Source organism: Delphinapterus leucas, chromosome 7 (genome assembly GCF_059928025.1).
Source record: "Delphinapterus leucas isolate spDelLeu-1000000601 "Yukka" chromosome 7, BTC_Dleu_Yukka2, whole genome shotgun sequence".
In the NCBI taxonomy this organism is placed as follows: domain Eukaryota; kingdom Metazoa; phylum Chordata; class Mammalia; order Artiodactyla; family Monodontidae; genus Delphinapterus; species Delphinapterus leucas.
Genome location: NC_143135.1, coordinates 50,945,352 through 50,963,453, shown reverse-complemented (window position 1 = coordinate 50,963,453; position 18,102 = coordinate 50,945,352). Strand labels below are relative to the sequence as shown.

General features: G+C 49.6%; 1 protein-coding gene across 5 annotated transcripts in view; it reads left to right on the top strand.

Moving 5' to 3' along the window:
* The window catches only part of FAM168A (family with sequence similarity 168 member A), a 202,009-nt gene extending 187,414 nt beyond the window's left edge, over positions 1-14,595 (top strand). For all 5 annotated transcript variants that reach the window (XM_089915298.1, XM_089915300.1, XM_022593770.3 and 2 more), the window contains 4 exons: positions 5,240-5,382; positions 6,251-6,425; positions 7,739-7,869; positions 8,591-14,595. In XM_089915298.1, coding sequence (XP_089771424.1) covers positions 5,240-5,382; positions 6,251-6,425; positions 7,739-7,851 — 431 coding nt within the window. In that variant the 3' untranslated portion in view covers positions 7,852-7,869; positions 8,591-14,595. The remainder of the gene's footprint in view (positions 1-5,239; positions 5,383-6,250; positions 6,426-7,738; positions 7,870-8,590) is intronic.
* The last annotated feature ends 3,507 nt before the right edge of the window (positions 14,596-18,102 follow it).

Sequence of the window (18,102 nt, the reverse complement as noted above, 5' to 3'; positions counted from 1 at the left end):
ATGGAGGTAGATGCATATAGACACACCTGCTGTAGTGTAGCAGAAAGAAGCCTGGAGTGGAAGACCAAAAGAGTTGGATTCTAGACTTGGTTCTGTGTAACCTTGGATAATTCATGTCTGTGCTTTGGACCTTGCTTTTTCCAAATGTAACATGAGTGGGTTGGACTAGGTCATCTTTAAGGTTTTCTCTAGCTATTAGGCTCCTGATTCTATCACCTTGGTGCTGTATACCCAATATCTTCCACTCTTTCAGGGGCCTCCTCTCTAGCTGCCCAGGCCAGTAGTTGGCCAACTAGCCTTTGTTCACACATCTCCAGGTATGGAGTATTCATTCCCTCCAGAAGCAACCCTTTCCACAATGAGAAAGTCTGAGTATTAGAAGGCCTTGCCTTCTACTATGTTGACATCTTCCTAAAGTTCCACTGAAAAGTCCAGTAGCTATATCCCACTGTCCTCTCACAGGCTATCACAGTCCCTAGAAAGGGCCAAGATGTGCTCTCTTTCTTATAATCCGTAAATAGAGGTGGGATTGACTGGTCCTCCCATGTCCCACCAGAGTTCCTCCCAGCACACAGATTTTGTGGCTTCTAATACCACAGAAAACTCAGGGCACTTTGACAAATTCAATGTAATTTCACTAACACTTGCTAAGCCTGTTTGTAGTTAGGTCTCCCTTCTACTTATTCAGCACTCTCTTGTTCAGGAGACTGGGGGGTCAAGGCAAGAATCATACATAGAGCTTTGTCCAGACATATAAATCTGATAGTCAATAAACTGATCAGTCTAAAAGGCATCCTTAATGTGAGGATCAATGTGTTTGAAGGTGGTAGGGGCTCTACAACTGAAAAAGATTTATGACAGTGCAGAAGGATTGAAGAGAGGGCTGAAAAAGTTTTATCTTGCTAATGTACACACTCTCTTTATTACCCTATTTGATGGAGTCTAAAATTATGGTTAGCAACCTGAGAGAAAGAATAGGGTACCATAAACAAAGCCTCTTTCATAAGTCAGGGCTGGGACGGCTAGTAATCAAATTCCTTTTTCCTTTCACAATATTGCCTTTAATGAAATGAAGACACAAAGGCCAATATACCAAATGTCCAAGATTGGACTACAGAGATGTATAATTTCAGAAATGAGCTCTGCCCAGGGCATGGTAAGCCCTGAACTCTGGGCCCAGCCCTGCACTGATTTGCTGTGCAGTTTGGGGAAAGTTGCTGCTCCCCTGGGCTCTAGGCTCTTCATCTGAATTGGAGAGGATTGAATTCAAGTCTCTAATGTCCTTAAGGTATAGCATTCCAAAGTCCTAATTCTGTAACCTTCAAACGGAGGTAGAACTCTTTTCAGGAGTCCCAGGCCCTGAGTGAGTGAGTTGAATCTGAGTTCATTTGAGCAAAATCAGTGAGTTTCTGTTTTGACTTGGTTTTGTTTCATTTTTGTTTGCATCAAATCCAACGGCTTTTTTTTTTTTTTAACTTAGGTGCATAAAGTAATAAACACTGAATTTTGTGATACCCAAGGTAGCCCAGGCTACAGCCCCAGGGGAATTTCCAGTGATCGTCAGGGGTATGGACAGGACCATCAGTCAGTTGTGGAATGTCCTCTGCAATGATTTTCTAATAGAAGTCCCACTGAAATACTCAGAACGTAGAATATCAGCACTAGAAAGGTCCTCTGATATTATCTGGTCCAGTGAAGGTATTCCTTGAGAGAAGAATTGACCTGAATCACTGACAGAGCCCAGGACTGGGACCACTGTAGTCAGAGGAGGGAACATTGAGTCCTGGGTCCTCGTGAGCCTTCGCTCATTTGCTCGCGTCTCATCTGTGAAACGTTTGCATTGGTCTTGATGATCTCTAAGGTCTTTTCTAGCTCTGCAGTTCTGCTTCTCCCTTCTCAACCTGTCTGGACAAATAGGCAAGGCCTTCTTCTCCAGCATCATCTTTTCGGCCACCCAGTGTGTTTTGGCTACTGATTTGTATTTTGAGTTTGTGTGTGTCTCATTTCATAACATGAAGAAAGGATACATTTGTAGACAAGGTTATTCTTGGATGTGGAAACCAAATTCTACTGCAGTCTCTTGGAACCTTTTGATTTTCCTCAGAGGGATAATCTCAACACTTTGTAAGATGGTTGTCCTTGTGACAGAGAGGGTTAGTGCAGGCTTCCTCAGAGGATAAAACTTCAGCACACATTCTCTGGCAGCATAAAGGAAAGTCACCAGCACTGTTGGCCTGTTATCTTTAAAGAATCTTAAAATCATGGCATTTTAAACCATCAAATTTTAGAATCTTAGAATCCTGGAGTCTGTGTTCCAAGCTGGATCACACCATAAAAGTCATACTAGTTTAACCTCCTATGTACTGTCATCTTTCAGACCAGTCTCTGCTTGTATACCCCCTAGAACAGGAAGCTTACTATCTCTCTATACAGTGAAAGAGAAAAGAATAATAGCTAACCTTTATGAACTGCTTTTAATGTGTCAGGCATTCTTTTAAGGGCTTTGCACTTATTAGTTAATGTATTCATCACAGTAACCCTATGAAGTAAGTGCTATTATTATCCCCATTTAATAGATGAGGAGACAGATGTATTCTACAGCTGTTAAGTAGGAGGGCTGGGGTTTGGACCCAGGCAGTCAGTCTGGCTCCAGACTACTTATAATCACAACCCTGTGCTGTGTGGCTTTCAGAGACAGGCATCTTAGGATTCAGGGGTGTCCTGCCCTCCTGCATGGAAGAGAGGTGCTCTCCACTCTGGCAGGACTCCCCATAACCTGTTTTATTCCTTTAAATCAGAAGTTAGCAGGCTTTTCCTGTAAAGGCCAGATAATAAATATCTTAGGCTTTTGGGGCCTTATGATGTCTGCCATAACTACCATTCTACCAGTAAAGCAGCCATAGTCAGTATGTAAATGAATGGGCATGGCTGTGTTACAGTAAAATTTGATTTACCAAAACAAGCTACAGTCACACACAAAATTGTAGTTTGCATGTTTTAAATGTGAATAGGATGAGTAAAAGATCCTGTGGTAAAACAAATTTGGAAATAGTCTCCTGCATATCCCTATCTTGGAGATTCACAGTTCATCCTATCATTTTAAAACTTCTCAGTGTCATGGAATAAAACCTATTTTCTCTCTTATTTTATATTTCTCCTCCTCCTCCCCCTCTTCCCCCTTCCCTCCCACCTTCTCCTTGTCTTTTTTTTTTTGGCGGGGGGGGGGTGGCAAAATAACACTTAGGATCCCTTGTATACTCTTGGGACACACCCATCTTGAGAATCCCCTTTTACAGACAAGTAAACTGTGTCTCCAAGGTGAAGTACACCTCAAATAGCTCCTTCTAGATGTCTGCAAACCTAGACTCCCTGTCTTCCCCACAGTATCTGTTTCTCCTCCTGTGACCACATTTCATGATTAGCTGCACAATCTAGAAACTTGGAGGAACCTGCTCTAGACTTTTTCCGCAACTGACTCGTACCTCCGCTTCCAGTTAGTTTCTAGTTCTTATCAGTGCTACCTTCTCATTAATGTATTTTTCCAGCCCCATTGCTACTTATTTCCCAAGCATATTTGACCACAAAATCAGTTTCTCCAGTTTCTCATGGAACAAACTATGGGTCTGCAGGTGGAAAGATAAATGACATGATTCCAGGGGAGAGGGCAGGACAGCTTTTCGGTGATGCCTTGGGTGGTGACTAAATAACAGCTCTCATACCCTTCTGAGTAGCTCATCAGGGGCAGGGGGTCACCATGCCAAAGCTGTGGTGTGACTTGAGAGAGATTTGTGACTGTGTGGCAGCTTGCTTTAACTTGGGGTTAGGGTAGAAGAGACCCAGGGTCTTCAGAAAAATGGGATTTTAGTTCAGGAAGAGATCTTCATTCTTAGCCTTCTAATTTTACAAAATAGGAAACTAAGGCCCAGAGACTTGCCAGTAATCACAGCAGATTGGAGGAAATCCTGGCCTGAAGCCTGGACCTCTTCTCTTCCAGTAAAGCACCCTTTTCACTCTGGCCCCAGTCCCTTCTTGTAAAAACAGCCCCATGTTACTGAAAGGGTCCTTGGTGAGCATCTTGTAGGAGAAAGACCTGAGGCCAAGAGAGGTTCAGTGATGTGTCAGCCAGACCAAGCCAGGACGGGGACAGGGAAGAAGCCCCAGCGGCACCCCATTGGACATCCAAAGCCAGGATCCCTTGGCACTGTCCCTTCAACTCAGAAAGAAGGTGGTGTTCCTAAAAAGACTTGCTCTTTCTGAACCCCAGGATCCCCTAGTACAGAGTAAGAGAGTGGGGGCTACTTGATGATCCCTTGGGTTCCAAAGAATCATTCCATTTTGTGATTCTCTAAGAACACAGTCTTGTTCCTGAGTGATTCATGTTTCAGGTTTTTCCCGCGAACTTAGGATCTGACTCTCTTTTCCAGAAAATTCAAAGGAAGCACAATTTGTTTGAATGGCTGATTGTGAGCTTCCTGGGGCCTGACTTCTCAGCCCCTACCCAGCTTCAGTCCACCCTGCTGACCCCACATGGCCTGGGTTCCAGGTCGATGTGAACCTTTTTGATCCTTGACTTCAGTCTTTCAGACAGTGGTGGCCCTCCCCCAAACCCCAGGAGGGGAGGAAAGGCCAGCTGTGTAGAGCAAAGTTTTTCAGCATCCCAGAAGATGAGGGTCTCTGAATGGGGTTTTCAGTGGGGTTTCCACCTTAAAACTTGGCAGGGAAGAAGGGGAACATGGTGGAGGGCAGTCCAAAAAGGGAGAGAGATAAAAGGAGAAAAAGAGAGAATACAGGAGAAAGCAAGACAGAAGCAGCAGCAGAGGATGCCCTGAGGTGCTGAGTACGGAGACAGAAAAGCAAGAGGAGAGAGTGCAGTATAGCGCGAGCAGGTTGAGGGTCTCCCGTCCATGCACACCTGCCTGTCTCATGGCACATGGCTCAGAGTCCCAGACTGTTTGAGCTGCAAGGGTCCCTTAAGAGATCATCTGGTCCCAGCCTCTTATTTTATAGATCAGAGCCCTGAGACAGAGAAATAAAAGATGCCACACATGCAGCCACTGAGGGAGCTGCCTCTGGGGCCCGGGCTCTCTGGGTGGAGCCCTGTTCCCTGTCTGTTCTCATCTGTGTTTCCAGCCTGGATTCAGCCCATGTTTGTCTGGGGAGTCGTTGACTGGGACCTGCTGCCTTCCAGTGATGCTGTTCTGCCAACTAATTGAAAGTTTCTCTTATTGCCTTGGTACAGGATATACTGCGGGGACACCATACAAGGTCCCACCGACCCAGAGTAATACTGCTCCGCCCCCCTACTCCCCATCACCCAACCCCTATCAGACGGCCATGTATCCCATCAGAAGTGCCTACCCCCAGCAGAATCTGTATGCCCAGGTAGGTACATGTAGAAGCCCGGGACCACTTCTTCTGCAGGAAGCCACTTCTTCTGCAGGAAGCCACTTCTTCTAAAGGAGCCACCAGCCTGGGTAGGGTGGAGGGGGGTGAAGAAGAGAGTTCGTGGCTCTGATGAACTGTCGCTGTTGTGTCATTAAAACAATAACCTTGCAGTCTACACACTCCCCCAGTCTACCTCAGTCCACAGTCTGAGGCTCTTGTTATTATTTAGCAAAAACATTTGAGAAGCTCTGGATTAAGATGATCCAGAACGCCCTGTCTACTCTGCCCAAAGGTCAGCAGACCTGTGGGGCTGTGACAGCACAAAGCAGTCATGTGATCCAGGCAGTGGGATGTCACCTCAGACTATTGTCTCCATCCTCAACCTTTTTTGCCTCCAGGGAAATAGTAAGAGACATTTGGGGAAGTGCTCTGCATTTATGATATTTTTCCAGTATGTAGAATGGCAGCATTCACACCAGTATGATACTCCCACCAGTAATCTCTCATGTGTGCACATGCACAGTGCTCTGAAGTTCACCAGCCTCGTCCACAGCCCTCTTCACTCACTGATCGTGGTCCCTACCTTTATATTTTAAGCAGTCTAAGAAGAAGCACATTGCAATAAGATAAACATAGTAGATCATCATAGCAGCCCTAGGAGCGAGGCAGGACAGGGTTCAAGCCTTATTTTTCAGACCAGAAGCTGAGCCCAGCACTGAACTGTCCACAGCCATGTAGAAGACAGAAGCAGAGCCCCAGACCTTGTGTCCCTGGGCCAGAGCTTCTCTGACCCCATCCCTTAGGGTTTGGGACAGGCTCCCCTCCTCTCCCGAAGCCTGTGTGACCTCAGCCTTTTTTCCCCCAGGGAGCCTACTACACACAGCCGGTGTACGCTGCCCAGCCCCATGTCATCCACCACACCACGGTCGTCCAGCCCAACAGCATTCCCTCTGCCATCTACCCGGCGCCTGTCGCTGCTCCCAGGACCAATGGTGTGGCCATGGGCATGGTGGCCGGCACCACCATGGCAATGTCAGCAGGTAAGGGCAACATCTGTGTTGGTGTCCATCCCCTTCCTCCAGGAACTCATGACAGTGGAGAACACAGTCATGGAATCGATTGTAGCAAAGCATGAAGAATTCTATGCCTGGGGGTTCTAGGAACACAGAGGAGGACCCTCTAACTCTGTCCACAGGGATGGGGAAGATTTCACCAAGGAGGACGTATTGAGCTAGGCCTTAAAGGGTGAACAGAGGCTAACCAGAAAGACGAAAAAGGGAAGGGCAGTCCAGGGGTAAAAAACATGGGTAAAGCACATTCACAGAATGGAAATGGTCTAAATCACTTAGAAAATAGGGGCATGGAGTTGGAAGGGTGGCTGGAATAGTTGTCAGAGATAAAGTGGTGGAGAGTCTTGAATACCTTTAGGTAACGGGGAGATAGAAAGGGGTTTAAGCAGAGGAGAGATGGAGTTTGGTTTAATCATTCTCTCTGGCTGCAAGGTGGAGGCAGGCTTAGCCAGGGGGAAGCTCTGGTTTAGAGGAGACATGATGATGCTAGGACTCTGGTAGCAGCAGGGTTCCAGAAAGGAGGGCATAGGGCAATGTTATTTAGCAGGCAGGAGCTTAAGGACCTGTCCAATAATTAATTGTGAGGCTTAGGAGAAGCAGGAGTCCAAGAGGACCCCTTCTCCATTTCTGGCTTACTCCAGAAACCCTGCCCTTCGGGAACCTTGAGAATGGGGGCAGGGAGAGATGCCAGAGGAAGAGCAGGTTTAGGGAAGTCTTTGGATGAACTGGCATTAAAAAGAAAGGCATGAGAAGAAAAGAGGGCTCTGAATAACCTTTAGAGACCCAACTTTCAAAGAATCAGCTAGGTCACCTTCTGGGGGAAGAGAGTATGAGGGGTTGAGTGGACAGGAGGTGGGAGTTAGGATTTTATTCTGCCCCCTAATGTAGGCGTTGTTGAGGCCTCTCACTCCCCAGATCAGGTCAGCAAGCTATTGAATGTCTGCTGGGTGCCAGCCTTGTTGGTTGGGTCCTGGGGACCAAATACTGATAGATCAGACCAGAACCCTACCTGTAGGAACAACTAGGTTAGTGGGAACACAACGATGTGAACCAGCGATCACCACTCAGTGTGATGTTGGTGCAGTGAGGGGAGCATACAAAGAAGGGTGAAAGGAGGCCACTGAAGATGAGTGAGTGACTGTCCTGGAGAATGAGGAACGCTTCCCCTGGCAAGATGCGGAAGGGTGGGCAGCAGCTGTGTGAAAGGCTGTGGCTTCATCCTCTTCATCCCAGCGCTCTGGGACGGCCTCATCAGGTTTACTCTTCTCTCTCTGGATGCTCAGGTACCCTGCTGACTGCACCCCAGCACACCGCGATTGGGGCGCACCCTGTCTCCATGCCAGCATACAGGGCCCAAGGGACCCCTGCATACAGCTATGTGCCCCCGCACTGGTAAAGCCTGCATCCCATCCAAGTGAGTGGGGCCCAGGGTGGGAGAGGTAGGAGGGTGACAAAACAGAATTGTTACAAAGCCCCTGTCTTGGTCTGAAGCACAGGTGTCAGCAAGGGGCAGGTGACAGTTACCAGTTACTTTCCTGCTCCAGGTTCAGTAATATCACTCTTAATAATAACTGTAACTTTATATATATTCTAGATACTTAACGTATGCTCTCTCATGATCATCACAGTAGCTCTGTGAAATAAGGATCATTAGCTCTATTTTACAGATAAATACATAGTTCAACATCACTTAACCAGTAAAAACTGGGACTTGAACTCCAATCCTCTAGTACTAAATTCTGTGCTCTTTACCATACAGTCTTCAGGCTCTCTACCTGTGGGCCCCATTCTTCCAATGAACTTTTACCTCAGTCAGATGTTGGCTCTGACTGGGGCCAGGCAGAAACCCTGGGCCATCCCCACCACCAGATTCCTTGCTGCCCTCCGCAGCTGCTGAGGCAGTGCCGGTGAACTGCAGGGCTCCAGGGATTTGAAAATCCTCTGCCCTACTTCCTCATCTCCCCTGCTCTCCTCCTCCAGGAGCTCTTGGCACTGGACGGGAAACAGGCAGCTCCACTGGGAAGGCACAGAGGTCTCCACTTAGGGCTCCCAGCGTGAGGGAGGGGGTCCAGTAGCTTCCTGAAGCGGCCTCAGGGATATCACTGTCACTAACGGCCTTCCCCTTCCTCCCCCAGATCTGGAGTCACACATTGTATGCAACTACTCAAGTCTTACACAGGTGCTGGAGCAGCTCCCTAGCAGCACCACCTCTATTTGCAAGAAGAGACAACGGAAGTGCAAGGGTCACTTTATGCATCTTTAACGGTTTTGGTTTTTATTTTCGGTTTTTGTAAAAGCTGCTTTTTCTAATCTCCTGCCTCTCCCCACTGTCCCCCTTTTAGCCACTGCCCTTCCAGCTCTAGCCCTCCTCCTACCTGACCAGGCACATCCTCTCTGCTCTTCTTTTCTTCCCCAAGAATCCAGTCCCGGGAGCCTAGTCTAGCAGCAGTCAGAGAGTGGGGTCTGTTGCAGTGGTTCAGCTGAACGCGCAATTTCCTTTGAAGAGCATGAGAGATGTGATCCTCAGGTCCAGGGTAGGAACTCAGAGCTGTTGAGCAGGCCACATCTCTGGGGGATTGTTTCTTTTTTGATTTTCCTCAAGCAGGATTAGTTTAAGACATTACCATGTCCTGACACAAATGAAATCTCCTCTGAGAACCATCGCAACAGACCAAGAACAAAACCACCTGATTAGGTAGGAGTGTTCATAGCAGCTTAATAATACCCCAGATCAGAACCTGGGAAAACCAGATTCTTTCTTTGGGAGAACTTGGGGGAGGGGTGGGGGAGGGCACTATGGAAAGGAAGAGGGAAGAGGGTCAAGAGGCGCTTGCCTGCTGGCTTTGGTTGGTAAGGTCTCTGGCCAAATTGTCTGGGCCTGGACCCTCTAACTTGCACAGTGATGTTAACTGACTTGGCACTTCCTCAGAAGGTGATTTTGACCTCAGACCTACCAAGCAGCTGCAGGGTGGTGGGATCCCAGCCTCCCAAAGCCTTGGAAGGCCAGGTGTCCTGTGTAATCCAGACCTTGGCCCCTGGGCCCTCATGGATCCACTCTAATGAGGAGCTTGCTCCTGATTAGAGTGGAAACCTATGGCATTTCTCTCCCTTCCCTTTGCCCTTCCCACTGCCAGGGCTCACCTGTCTGTCCATGGCGCTGGCAGACAGGCCAAGTTCTTGGTTACCTTGTGCCATTCATGGCCACAGTGAAGGAACCACATTCCAGGCGGGTGCTGGCAGCTCTGAAGGTCAGGATAGTGAAGGAAAAGCAATAGCAATAAACACTTCATAGACTCATGGAACTGAAGGGACCTTAGCAACCATCTCATCCATTCCCCTGTTTGACAGATGAGGAAGCTGAGGCCCAGAGAAGCGGAAAGGACTTCCCTAGACCTTGCAGTAAATCAGCATTAAATGCAGCCTTCCTGCCTGGGGCATGTTGCCCATGAAAATTTACCTAGGGATGGATTGGCTTGGTTTTGTAAAAATGAAGTCAGCAGTGCCCACACCTGGTGAGCTCGGGAACAGTCTCTGGGCTTTTGTTTCTGCTCTTTCCCTCCATGGATTCCAAAGGCAGGGATTGAAGACTGGGCAGAGGTGACATGGGGGCAGATGGCAGGAACAGAAATTGCAAATGAAGAAATAGCGTTTGGAAATTCTGTGAAGACATCTGGAACTCTCATCCTATACCTGACTCCAGCCCTAGGGATGGCTGAAAAGGAGTCCATGCTTTTAAGACAGTAGCCCCTCATCCTGAGAGGAGAGGAGGAGGAGACACGGGCTCTCCTGGGAGAAGAGGGACGCACTGGTCTCAGCCAGGAGCCCGGTAGTCTAGCACTGTCCCCCTACTCCCAGCACTTGGCTGGGCCAGCAGCCCCTTTGGGGATGCGGGGAGAGGAACATTTTACTGTACAGAATGGAATCATTGATAACATTTATAACTTTTAAATAACTCTCTTCATTTGAAATTCATGCATACTTGGACATAATCCCTACCCCTACCTGCCGTGTCTCCCTAAAGGAGGAGAAAATCAGGAAGCCCTTGGGCCAGAAGGACCTCAGAGGCTATCTGGCTGTTCCCAGGAGGGCAAAGCCCAGCAGCATCCTCAACCCAGAGCCAGGAGTTGAGGGCCCACCTTCTTGGCTTTCCAGGGAAATGCAGCACTGGTAAGGAGAAGCCCAGCTGTCCTAAATTAAATGGTCTGTTCTGGGGTGCTGAAGAGGTTTCATTTTAAAACAATAGGAAGTTTTCCAGTGTTAATCCATTTTTTGCAAATACCTCCTCCTACTCTCTGGTTTTCTAAGGGTGGGTGAAGGTTGTTTTAGATTATGTCATACATGTTTAGAAAATGCCAAAATAATAATAATGATTATAATAATAATAGGAAACCTTTGCATTTGTCAGGTGCCTCATAGACTTCAGAGCACTTCACAGCCTTTAATTTACTGGCCGAGAGAAAGGGTCAGAGTTATTACACCCATTTGACAAATGAGGAAACTGGTTCTAAAAGGAAAGGGAACTTGCCCAAAGTGAGCAGAATGCTGGTATCCTGACAAGCTTCCCTGAACCCTGCTGCCTCCAGATGGGCTAGGGTAGGACCACAGAGAGAAGGAAAAAGGGAGGAGATCTAGGAATGACCTTTTTATTTTTGTTCATTCTACACCAGTAAGTAAAAACTAACATCTAGTACCTGACAGTTCACAAAGCAGTTTCATATCCATCATCTGGTTTAACCCTGTGAAATAGATTATTCTCTCATTTGATCCATGAGGAAACTGAGACTTGGAAAAGCAAAGTGACTTGCTCATAAGTGGCAGAGCCATTTGAATCCCAGCCTGCTGCCTCTGTCCCTGCACTCTGAATCCACACACGGCTCATGGACAGAAACATCAATGCTCAGTACCCTCTCTTAGCCCTAGTATGTAATTCAAGATCAAAGACAGGCCCCAAGGCAAAAACAAGGTGTGAAAAGGCTGTGGTCTGGAAGAGCCCAGGCCCAGCGCCCCTTTTTCAGCCTGAGCCACTGGAGTCCCAGTTCAGCTGGCCTCACCCTTTTTGCTTTGACAGAGATCCACAAGCCTGGCCAAGCTTGGGGAGTCATTGCAGAGGGACTGAGCCCAGGAGAACAGGGGCAGTAGTGTGCCTGTGGTAGGATGAGAGCACACCTGGTAGGATCACAGGCGTCTGTTGGGAGGTACCATGGGTGTTATCCAAAGATACTGGATGGCCCAGTGGTCAAGCTGGACAGAGGTCAGAGCTGGAAGGGCCCTGCCATTGTAGGAAGGCCAGCAAGCCAGAAAGGACAAGGGGTGTGCCCACATACATAGCAAGCTACAGCGTGGCACCAGCAAAGCCCTCTCTCCACCCCACTCCACTGCCTCTCCCTAGTACCACAGGCTTGGTGGCCAGGGTCAGGGGTACAGGTGGTTCCAGTCACCAGCCAACCCCCTTGGCTTCTGCCACTTCTACCTGGCTCCTTCTCATTAGCCTGGGGTCTAGGAAGCTGGAGTCTGGAGTGCCCCCAAGTGGTTAAGAGCCTGGAATTTATCTTTCTGCCGCGTTCTGGAAAAATGTATTTAATTTCTTCCCCATGAGACAGGGCAGTTGCTGCTGTTCCTCTTTCTCTCCTGGCAGTGACCCAAAAGTACGTATCCCACTCCTGTATCTTGAAAAAGGACACTCGCACCTGTCCAGAGTTTTCTGTCTGTGTACAAAGTACTTCAACATTGATTGCCAAAAATCCCCATTTTGTAGATGGAAAAACTAAGTCTCAGAAGGCTTAAGAGACTTGCCAAAGGTCACACAGCTCATAAGAGAAAGAGCCAAGATTTGAACTGTTTAAATCCTCTGCTTTCTGCTGGCACCTGCTGGGTCTGGGTGGCAGGCATGCAGAAGGGATGGGCTACCTATCTGCCCCCAAACAGGAAGACCCCACGGAAACCTGGGGAGCTCAGTCCTGCCAACTGAGCAGATTTTTATGAGGAGCCCTGGGAACCCAGAGGCATATCCAGATGGCAGCACCCAGAGGATGAGAATTTGCAAGAAAAGGCTTAACTTGAGCAAAACATTTTGGGGTCATGAGGTTTAGGACTGAAGACATGTTCAAGGGCAGCCCCAGGCACCTGTCCGTTGAAAGACCCATGTCCCTGGGAAGCCTGCGTACCCTTACTTTCTGACCCTGGAGAGCCTGCCCACTGTCCAGACCTGGCGAGTTGGCACTTCCAGGGGACCTGGTGTAGCCCTGAATGGCCAAAAGCACATCTGACTCAAGTCTCTGGGCCTGTTTTTCCCCTGGGTGAGGACCAGGATCTAGAGAGACACTGTGCAGTCCTTTCTCCCTGTCCCAACTCTGACCCTTGGGCACCCAAAGTGTTCCAAGTTTGAGGTATCCCACTCCCAGAGATCTGGGAGTGCTTCTTCGGAGAGGCTGGCTTTGTTCTGAGTAGGCTTCAGAAATGAATCACATGGAGCATAAAAGTAGTGCAGATCCTCTGGTCACCAAGTTCTGGTGTCCTCACTGTACAGACAGGACTCTGGCTGAGTCAGGCCTGGAGCCCTGCATATCAGATCCTCAGCTCTGCTCTGTGGCCAGAGAGGGAGGGCCTAGACGGCATGGGTCTTGGAGTGCTCTTGGCCCCAGCACTGTGGTTGAAGCAGTCATTTAGATGTCACCATGGCATTTTCTCCTCAGTTGCTGTTGAGTGAAAGTATGTGGAAGCTCTGCTTTTCCATCCTGTATTCCACATCACATAGGATATGTGGTCCCCAGCTGCTTGCCAAGCTTGGGAATCCGGAGAGGGCAGGTGAGGAGGCTCCATACTTGTGTCCAGCCCCAGGGGAATCCAGGCCAGACCTACCTCCAAAAGCAGGATCACAGCAGAGGAGACCCAGCCAGGCTAACATCTAATTCCACACCTGAGCCTCTGAGAGCTCAGCCTACTATGGGTGTGCCAGGCTGGTGGCAGGATCTGTCCTTTACCTGTCCATGTTCCCTTCTCCTAGATAACTTGTTTCTGAAATTAGGCATTACGTGGTTCTAGGGCCCAGCCTTTAAAATTCCTGACAGGCCAGTTTCAACATTCCATAACCAACCTTGCCTGAGCCAGACTTGGGTCTCACTCCCTCACTTTCTCCAATGGGTGTTTTCTATCTTGCACGCTGTTGAGTCCAGCCCAGTGGTAGGTGATTGGGGTTGGTTGTCACAGAGCCAGACAGGGAAACTAGAACTCTTGCTTCCCTGTGGCTGCATGCGTAGTCCCTGGGTATTCTTGCTGTGGCAGTGAGGCCCTGTACCCAGTCCAGCTCCTGGTAGAGGGGGTATTTTCCTTTCTGAGGAGAACAGATATAACAGCCTTGCTGATAAGTACCAGCCCATAGGACTCAAATGGGTGAAGTCATCTTTGGGCCTGACCCCAGCAAGACCAGCATCTCCAGGCTCCAGCCTTCCTCCTCATGCCTGAGAGTCAGGGAAAGAGTGGGACTGCCCAAAGACCACCTTCTTGGGTCAGCCAGATTATCTGGATCTGTGGTGGCACTCCAGCTCTTCCTTACCCAAGGGGATGTAAGGCCAGGCCTCTAGCAATGTGGAGTTGTCTGTAGTGACCTTTAAAGGCCCAAGGGCCTGTTCCCATCTCCTAACTAAAAGGTATCTTCATCCCTGTTCATGTCACACGACAGAGAAAACTTGTTCTCATGACATGTACCATCCCTGTGAGAGAGCGTTGTATATGATTTTGTATTTTTTAATTCATTTTAATCTACAGGTTGGAATCTAATTTTTAAATTTTATTGGAACTCACATTTTAAAAAGAAAAACATTTAAAATAATAATAATAAACATTTGACCAGTGTCTTCCAAGTAGTTTGATCAAAGAACTTATAGGTGTTTTCAAAACACAGCCTGGAGTGTAAAGATTGGAAAGCCCCATGGCCTCGCTTGTGTGTATGAAGTGTAAATCTGGTTTTGTTTTGTTTTGGATTCTTTTGGGTTTTTGTTTCATTTTGTTTTGAAGATCAGATAGTGATCACTCTGAAAGATTGAAGCCAAGAATTTGTAACTATGATATTTACTGTAAGCTGTAGAACATTCAATAACTATTAAAAAAATTTCCAAAAAACGTCTGGGGTGACCAGACTGGTGGTTCTTGGGGGAGGGGGACACAGACACCTCCTGGGCCAGTGAGAGTCCCCTGGGTTTCTTCCCAAGTTGATCCTAAACTTGTTTTCACCAGTCAGGTAACACCTACGCTGCATCTCCGGGGAGGCCCTGGGACTCACAGTTGGGCCTGGGAAGTGGCCGTCGGCACCTGGACTAAGGTGTGTGATACCGAGTGCCCACCATGTGGCCAGCACTGTGCTTTATGCTTCGCAACTCATAATCCTCACAGCAGGATGGGAGGTGAGCCCTGTTGTTAGCCCTGTCCTTGGTAGTGGGCAGCTAAGGAGGGTTAAGTAAGTACCTCGACCAAGGTTACAGAGCTAGTGAGGGGCGGAGTTGGAACTTACACTTGGTTTGGCTCCAAAGCCCAGGCACCAAGCCCCAAGCCCCACATTCTCCTGCCCACCCTGGAGGAGGCAATGCCTGTAACTCACTTCAAGGGTAAATTGGTCAGGTGGGAAACCAAGGGAAGGGCTTAGTGTGGTTTGTAGTCCCAGAAGGACAGTTGAAGGCAGTCATATGGTCTCCATCCAAATGGTCATCAAGTGCTGTCAGTTTTATTTACATCCTAAACATCTCTCTCTTGTCCAGGCCTGGGCTTCTCTCCCTGGTTATCACAGCCACCATCCCATCCTAGGGCCTGGCCCCTGCAGTCCACGCTCTCCCAGCCTCCAGGTATTCAGCTTCCTCAAATGGAGAGAATACTTGAGGCCCAAAGAGGCTAAGTGACCTGGCTGTAACTAACACTCAGGACTCCTGACACTCGAGCCCTTTCCACCAAACCGTACCCTGGGCCTCCATAATGCCTTCCCCAGTTTCCTCTCCTGTCCTCACCTGACATGAAACTTATTCTCCCTCCCTTGCGATGGCAGAAAGCGCTGTCGGGTGTGGTAGGGGAGGGCCTTGCTGGGCTCTCTTCCCCTGCACAGGAAAGGGATTTTTCCCAGGGACTCAGCTCCAGGTCAGTGGCAGGGCTGGGGGCCAGGAGCAGGTGGAAGGCAGAGACCGGGGCCCCAGCACCGACCATTCTGGCCCATGGAGGAGGGATTATGGAGTGAGAGAGGGCAGTCTCAGAACTGTCCTCAGTGGTTGGCCCAGGGCCCCACTGTGTCCTCCAGCTCCCAGCCCTGCCAACAGCCTGGGCCTACCTTGCTCAAGAGCAGGATTTAGAGCCAAGAAAGCTTCCACGTGAGGGTGGGGGCCCTAAAAGCCAAGGGTATCAGACACACCCCTACCTGATCCCTCAGCAACTCATCCCACTCTTTTGGGAGCTGGCCTCAGTATCCTCCAGGGACAAGAGACTGGGGCCAGGGCTATTCTTTCTCTTACCTTCCAGCAAGCAGGAAATTGGGGTGGTGGGAGTGGTCTGGAGGGGAGCAGTGCTTATTACCCCAGGGCCCAGCACTGAGATGGGGTGTGCGTTACCTAACCCGGGAAGCCCAGACCCAGCCTCAGCCTCCACCGTCGCTGGCATCTGTATGTGCCTCACCCCAGGCAAGAGGGCATCCAGAGACCAGAGTCCAACTTCCCCCTGGGAAAGGAGGCCAGAGACTGGGAGGGCTCAGCCTCCCACCCCTTTCCCCCAGGGCACTGTCTCGTCCTCATCTCAATGTGTCACACAAGTCCTCGGTGAAGTGGGGTTGGTTGGCTGAGGGGACAGCCAAGTTTGAGAAGCCACACCCTGAGGTGCAGCTGAACAGCTGGCGAGTAGGGACACCAGTCGCACCATGGCGGCCCCAGGGAACATTCCCCGGGGTGCACTCGTGATGCCCACTGGTCCCCTACAACAGACACCCTGTCCTAGACTTTGGCAACCTTTGTTGCTCCAGAAAATTCCTCCTGATGTCCAGCCTGTCTCCTTCCCTCCCCTCTCCTAGAGCAGGTGATGCTTTGCCTCCTGGGTCCTCAGAGGTGCCCTCCCTTTCCGTCCCACCTGAGAAGCCCCAGAGAGAGAAGCCTGTGCCCTAAGAGAGGTGAGAGAAAGGGAGAGGTCGAATCTCAAAGCTCAGCCTCCCCTCAGGCGGGGATTTTTCTCTGAAGCTGCTAGGCCGGCCCCTTGTCATGGCTTCTGCCCTGTGTGAAGCCTGGGCCTCCCGCAGGGTGTCCCTTTCCACACCTCCCCAGGCTCCATGAACCGTCACTTTTTGGTTCTTCAGCCTCTCCTTGGGCCTCTTTCCCATTAGTGTTGAAATATGTCCTTTTCTTCCATCTTTTTTTTGTTTGTTTGTTTTTCTTTTTTGGCCACACCACGCAGCACGCGGGGATCCTTAGTTCCTCGACCAGGGATTGAACCCGCTCCCCCTGCAGTGGATGTGTGGAGTCTTAACCACTGGACTGCCAGGGAAGACCCTCCGTCTTTTAAAACCATACCAAACACCAACAGAACCTGGAATTAACTAAAAACCCTCTCCCCCTGGAGCCTGAGGGCCTACTAGCTATTACCTGGCACAGTCAGGCTTCTGCAGAAAGCTCAGCCCACTGGGACCTGGCTCTGGTCTCGCCACATCCCTGTGTTGGCTAGCCAGGGGACGCTAGTCCTGACCCTGCAGCAGCGCCTGGCTTTGTGACCCACCCTGCTCCCCATACTCTCGTCCTTCCCTGGCTTCCAGGACGCTGCACTCTCCTGCTTGCTTTCCTTCCCACCTTTCTGGGTCTTCCCTGAGCTCTCTCCCTGGAACGTGCTCCCTCCCAGTCCAGTCCTGGTGCAAATGCCCATCTGAGTGCTTCCAGGTATCATCGTAGGCCAGGTCTGTCCCTTGAGCGCCGCGGGCCTGCACGTGCAGGTGCCTCAGGACATCCCGTGGGTCTGCATCACTGCTCCCCACTCAGCTGGCCCTAATCCCGTGAGCCACATCCCGGCACCAAGGCCTAGCAGTTCCGTCCTCTGTCCCAGGAGTCTTTCCATCGCCCCCGCAAACCCCTGCTCCTCCGTCTCTTGTCTGGATGGCTGCAACAGCCGCCTGTGGATCCCTGCTCCCACAGCTCCTGCACCCTCTACAGTGGTCAGGAATGAGCTGGCTAGTCATACTTTTTAGCCTTCCTGAATGCTCTAGAGGCTCCTTGGGCATCCCTGGCATAGGGCCAGTGGCTTCCAAGAACCCATGTGGCTGCCTTCTGCTGCCACCCCCAGTCCAGCCTTCACACCTGAGTCACTCTATACTTGAAGCTTCTCCGGCTCCTCATATTTTCATTGCCGTCCGGCCTTTGTACATGCTGTTCCCCCTCTGTGGAACACAGCTCCCCTTCCCACATTCTCCAGCCCTCAATATGCCTTACTTACCCCATCCATTTGCCAGGCTCCACTTCCTCTAGAGCTGTGCTGTCCAATACAGGAGCCACTAGCCACATGAGGTTATCAAGCCCTTGAAATATGCTACTTCATATTAAGACATGCTTTAAGTGTATTTACCACATTTCAAAGCAAAAAAATGGTTAATTCATAATTTTTATACTGATTTCATGTTGAAATGAAAGTATTTTAGATATAC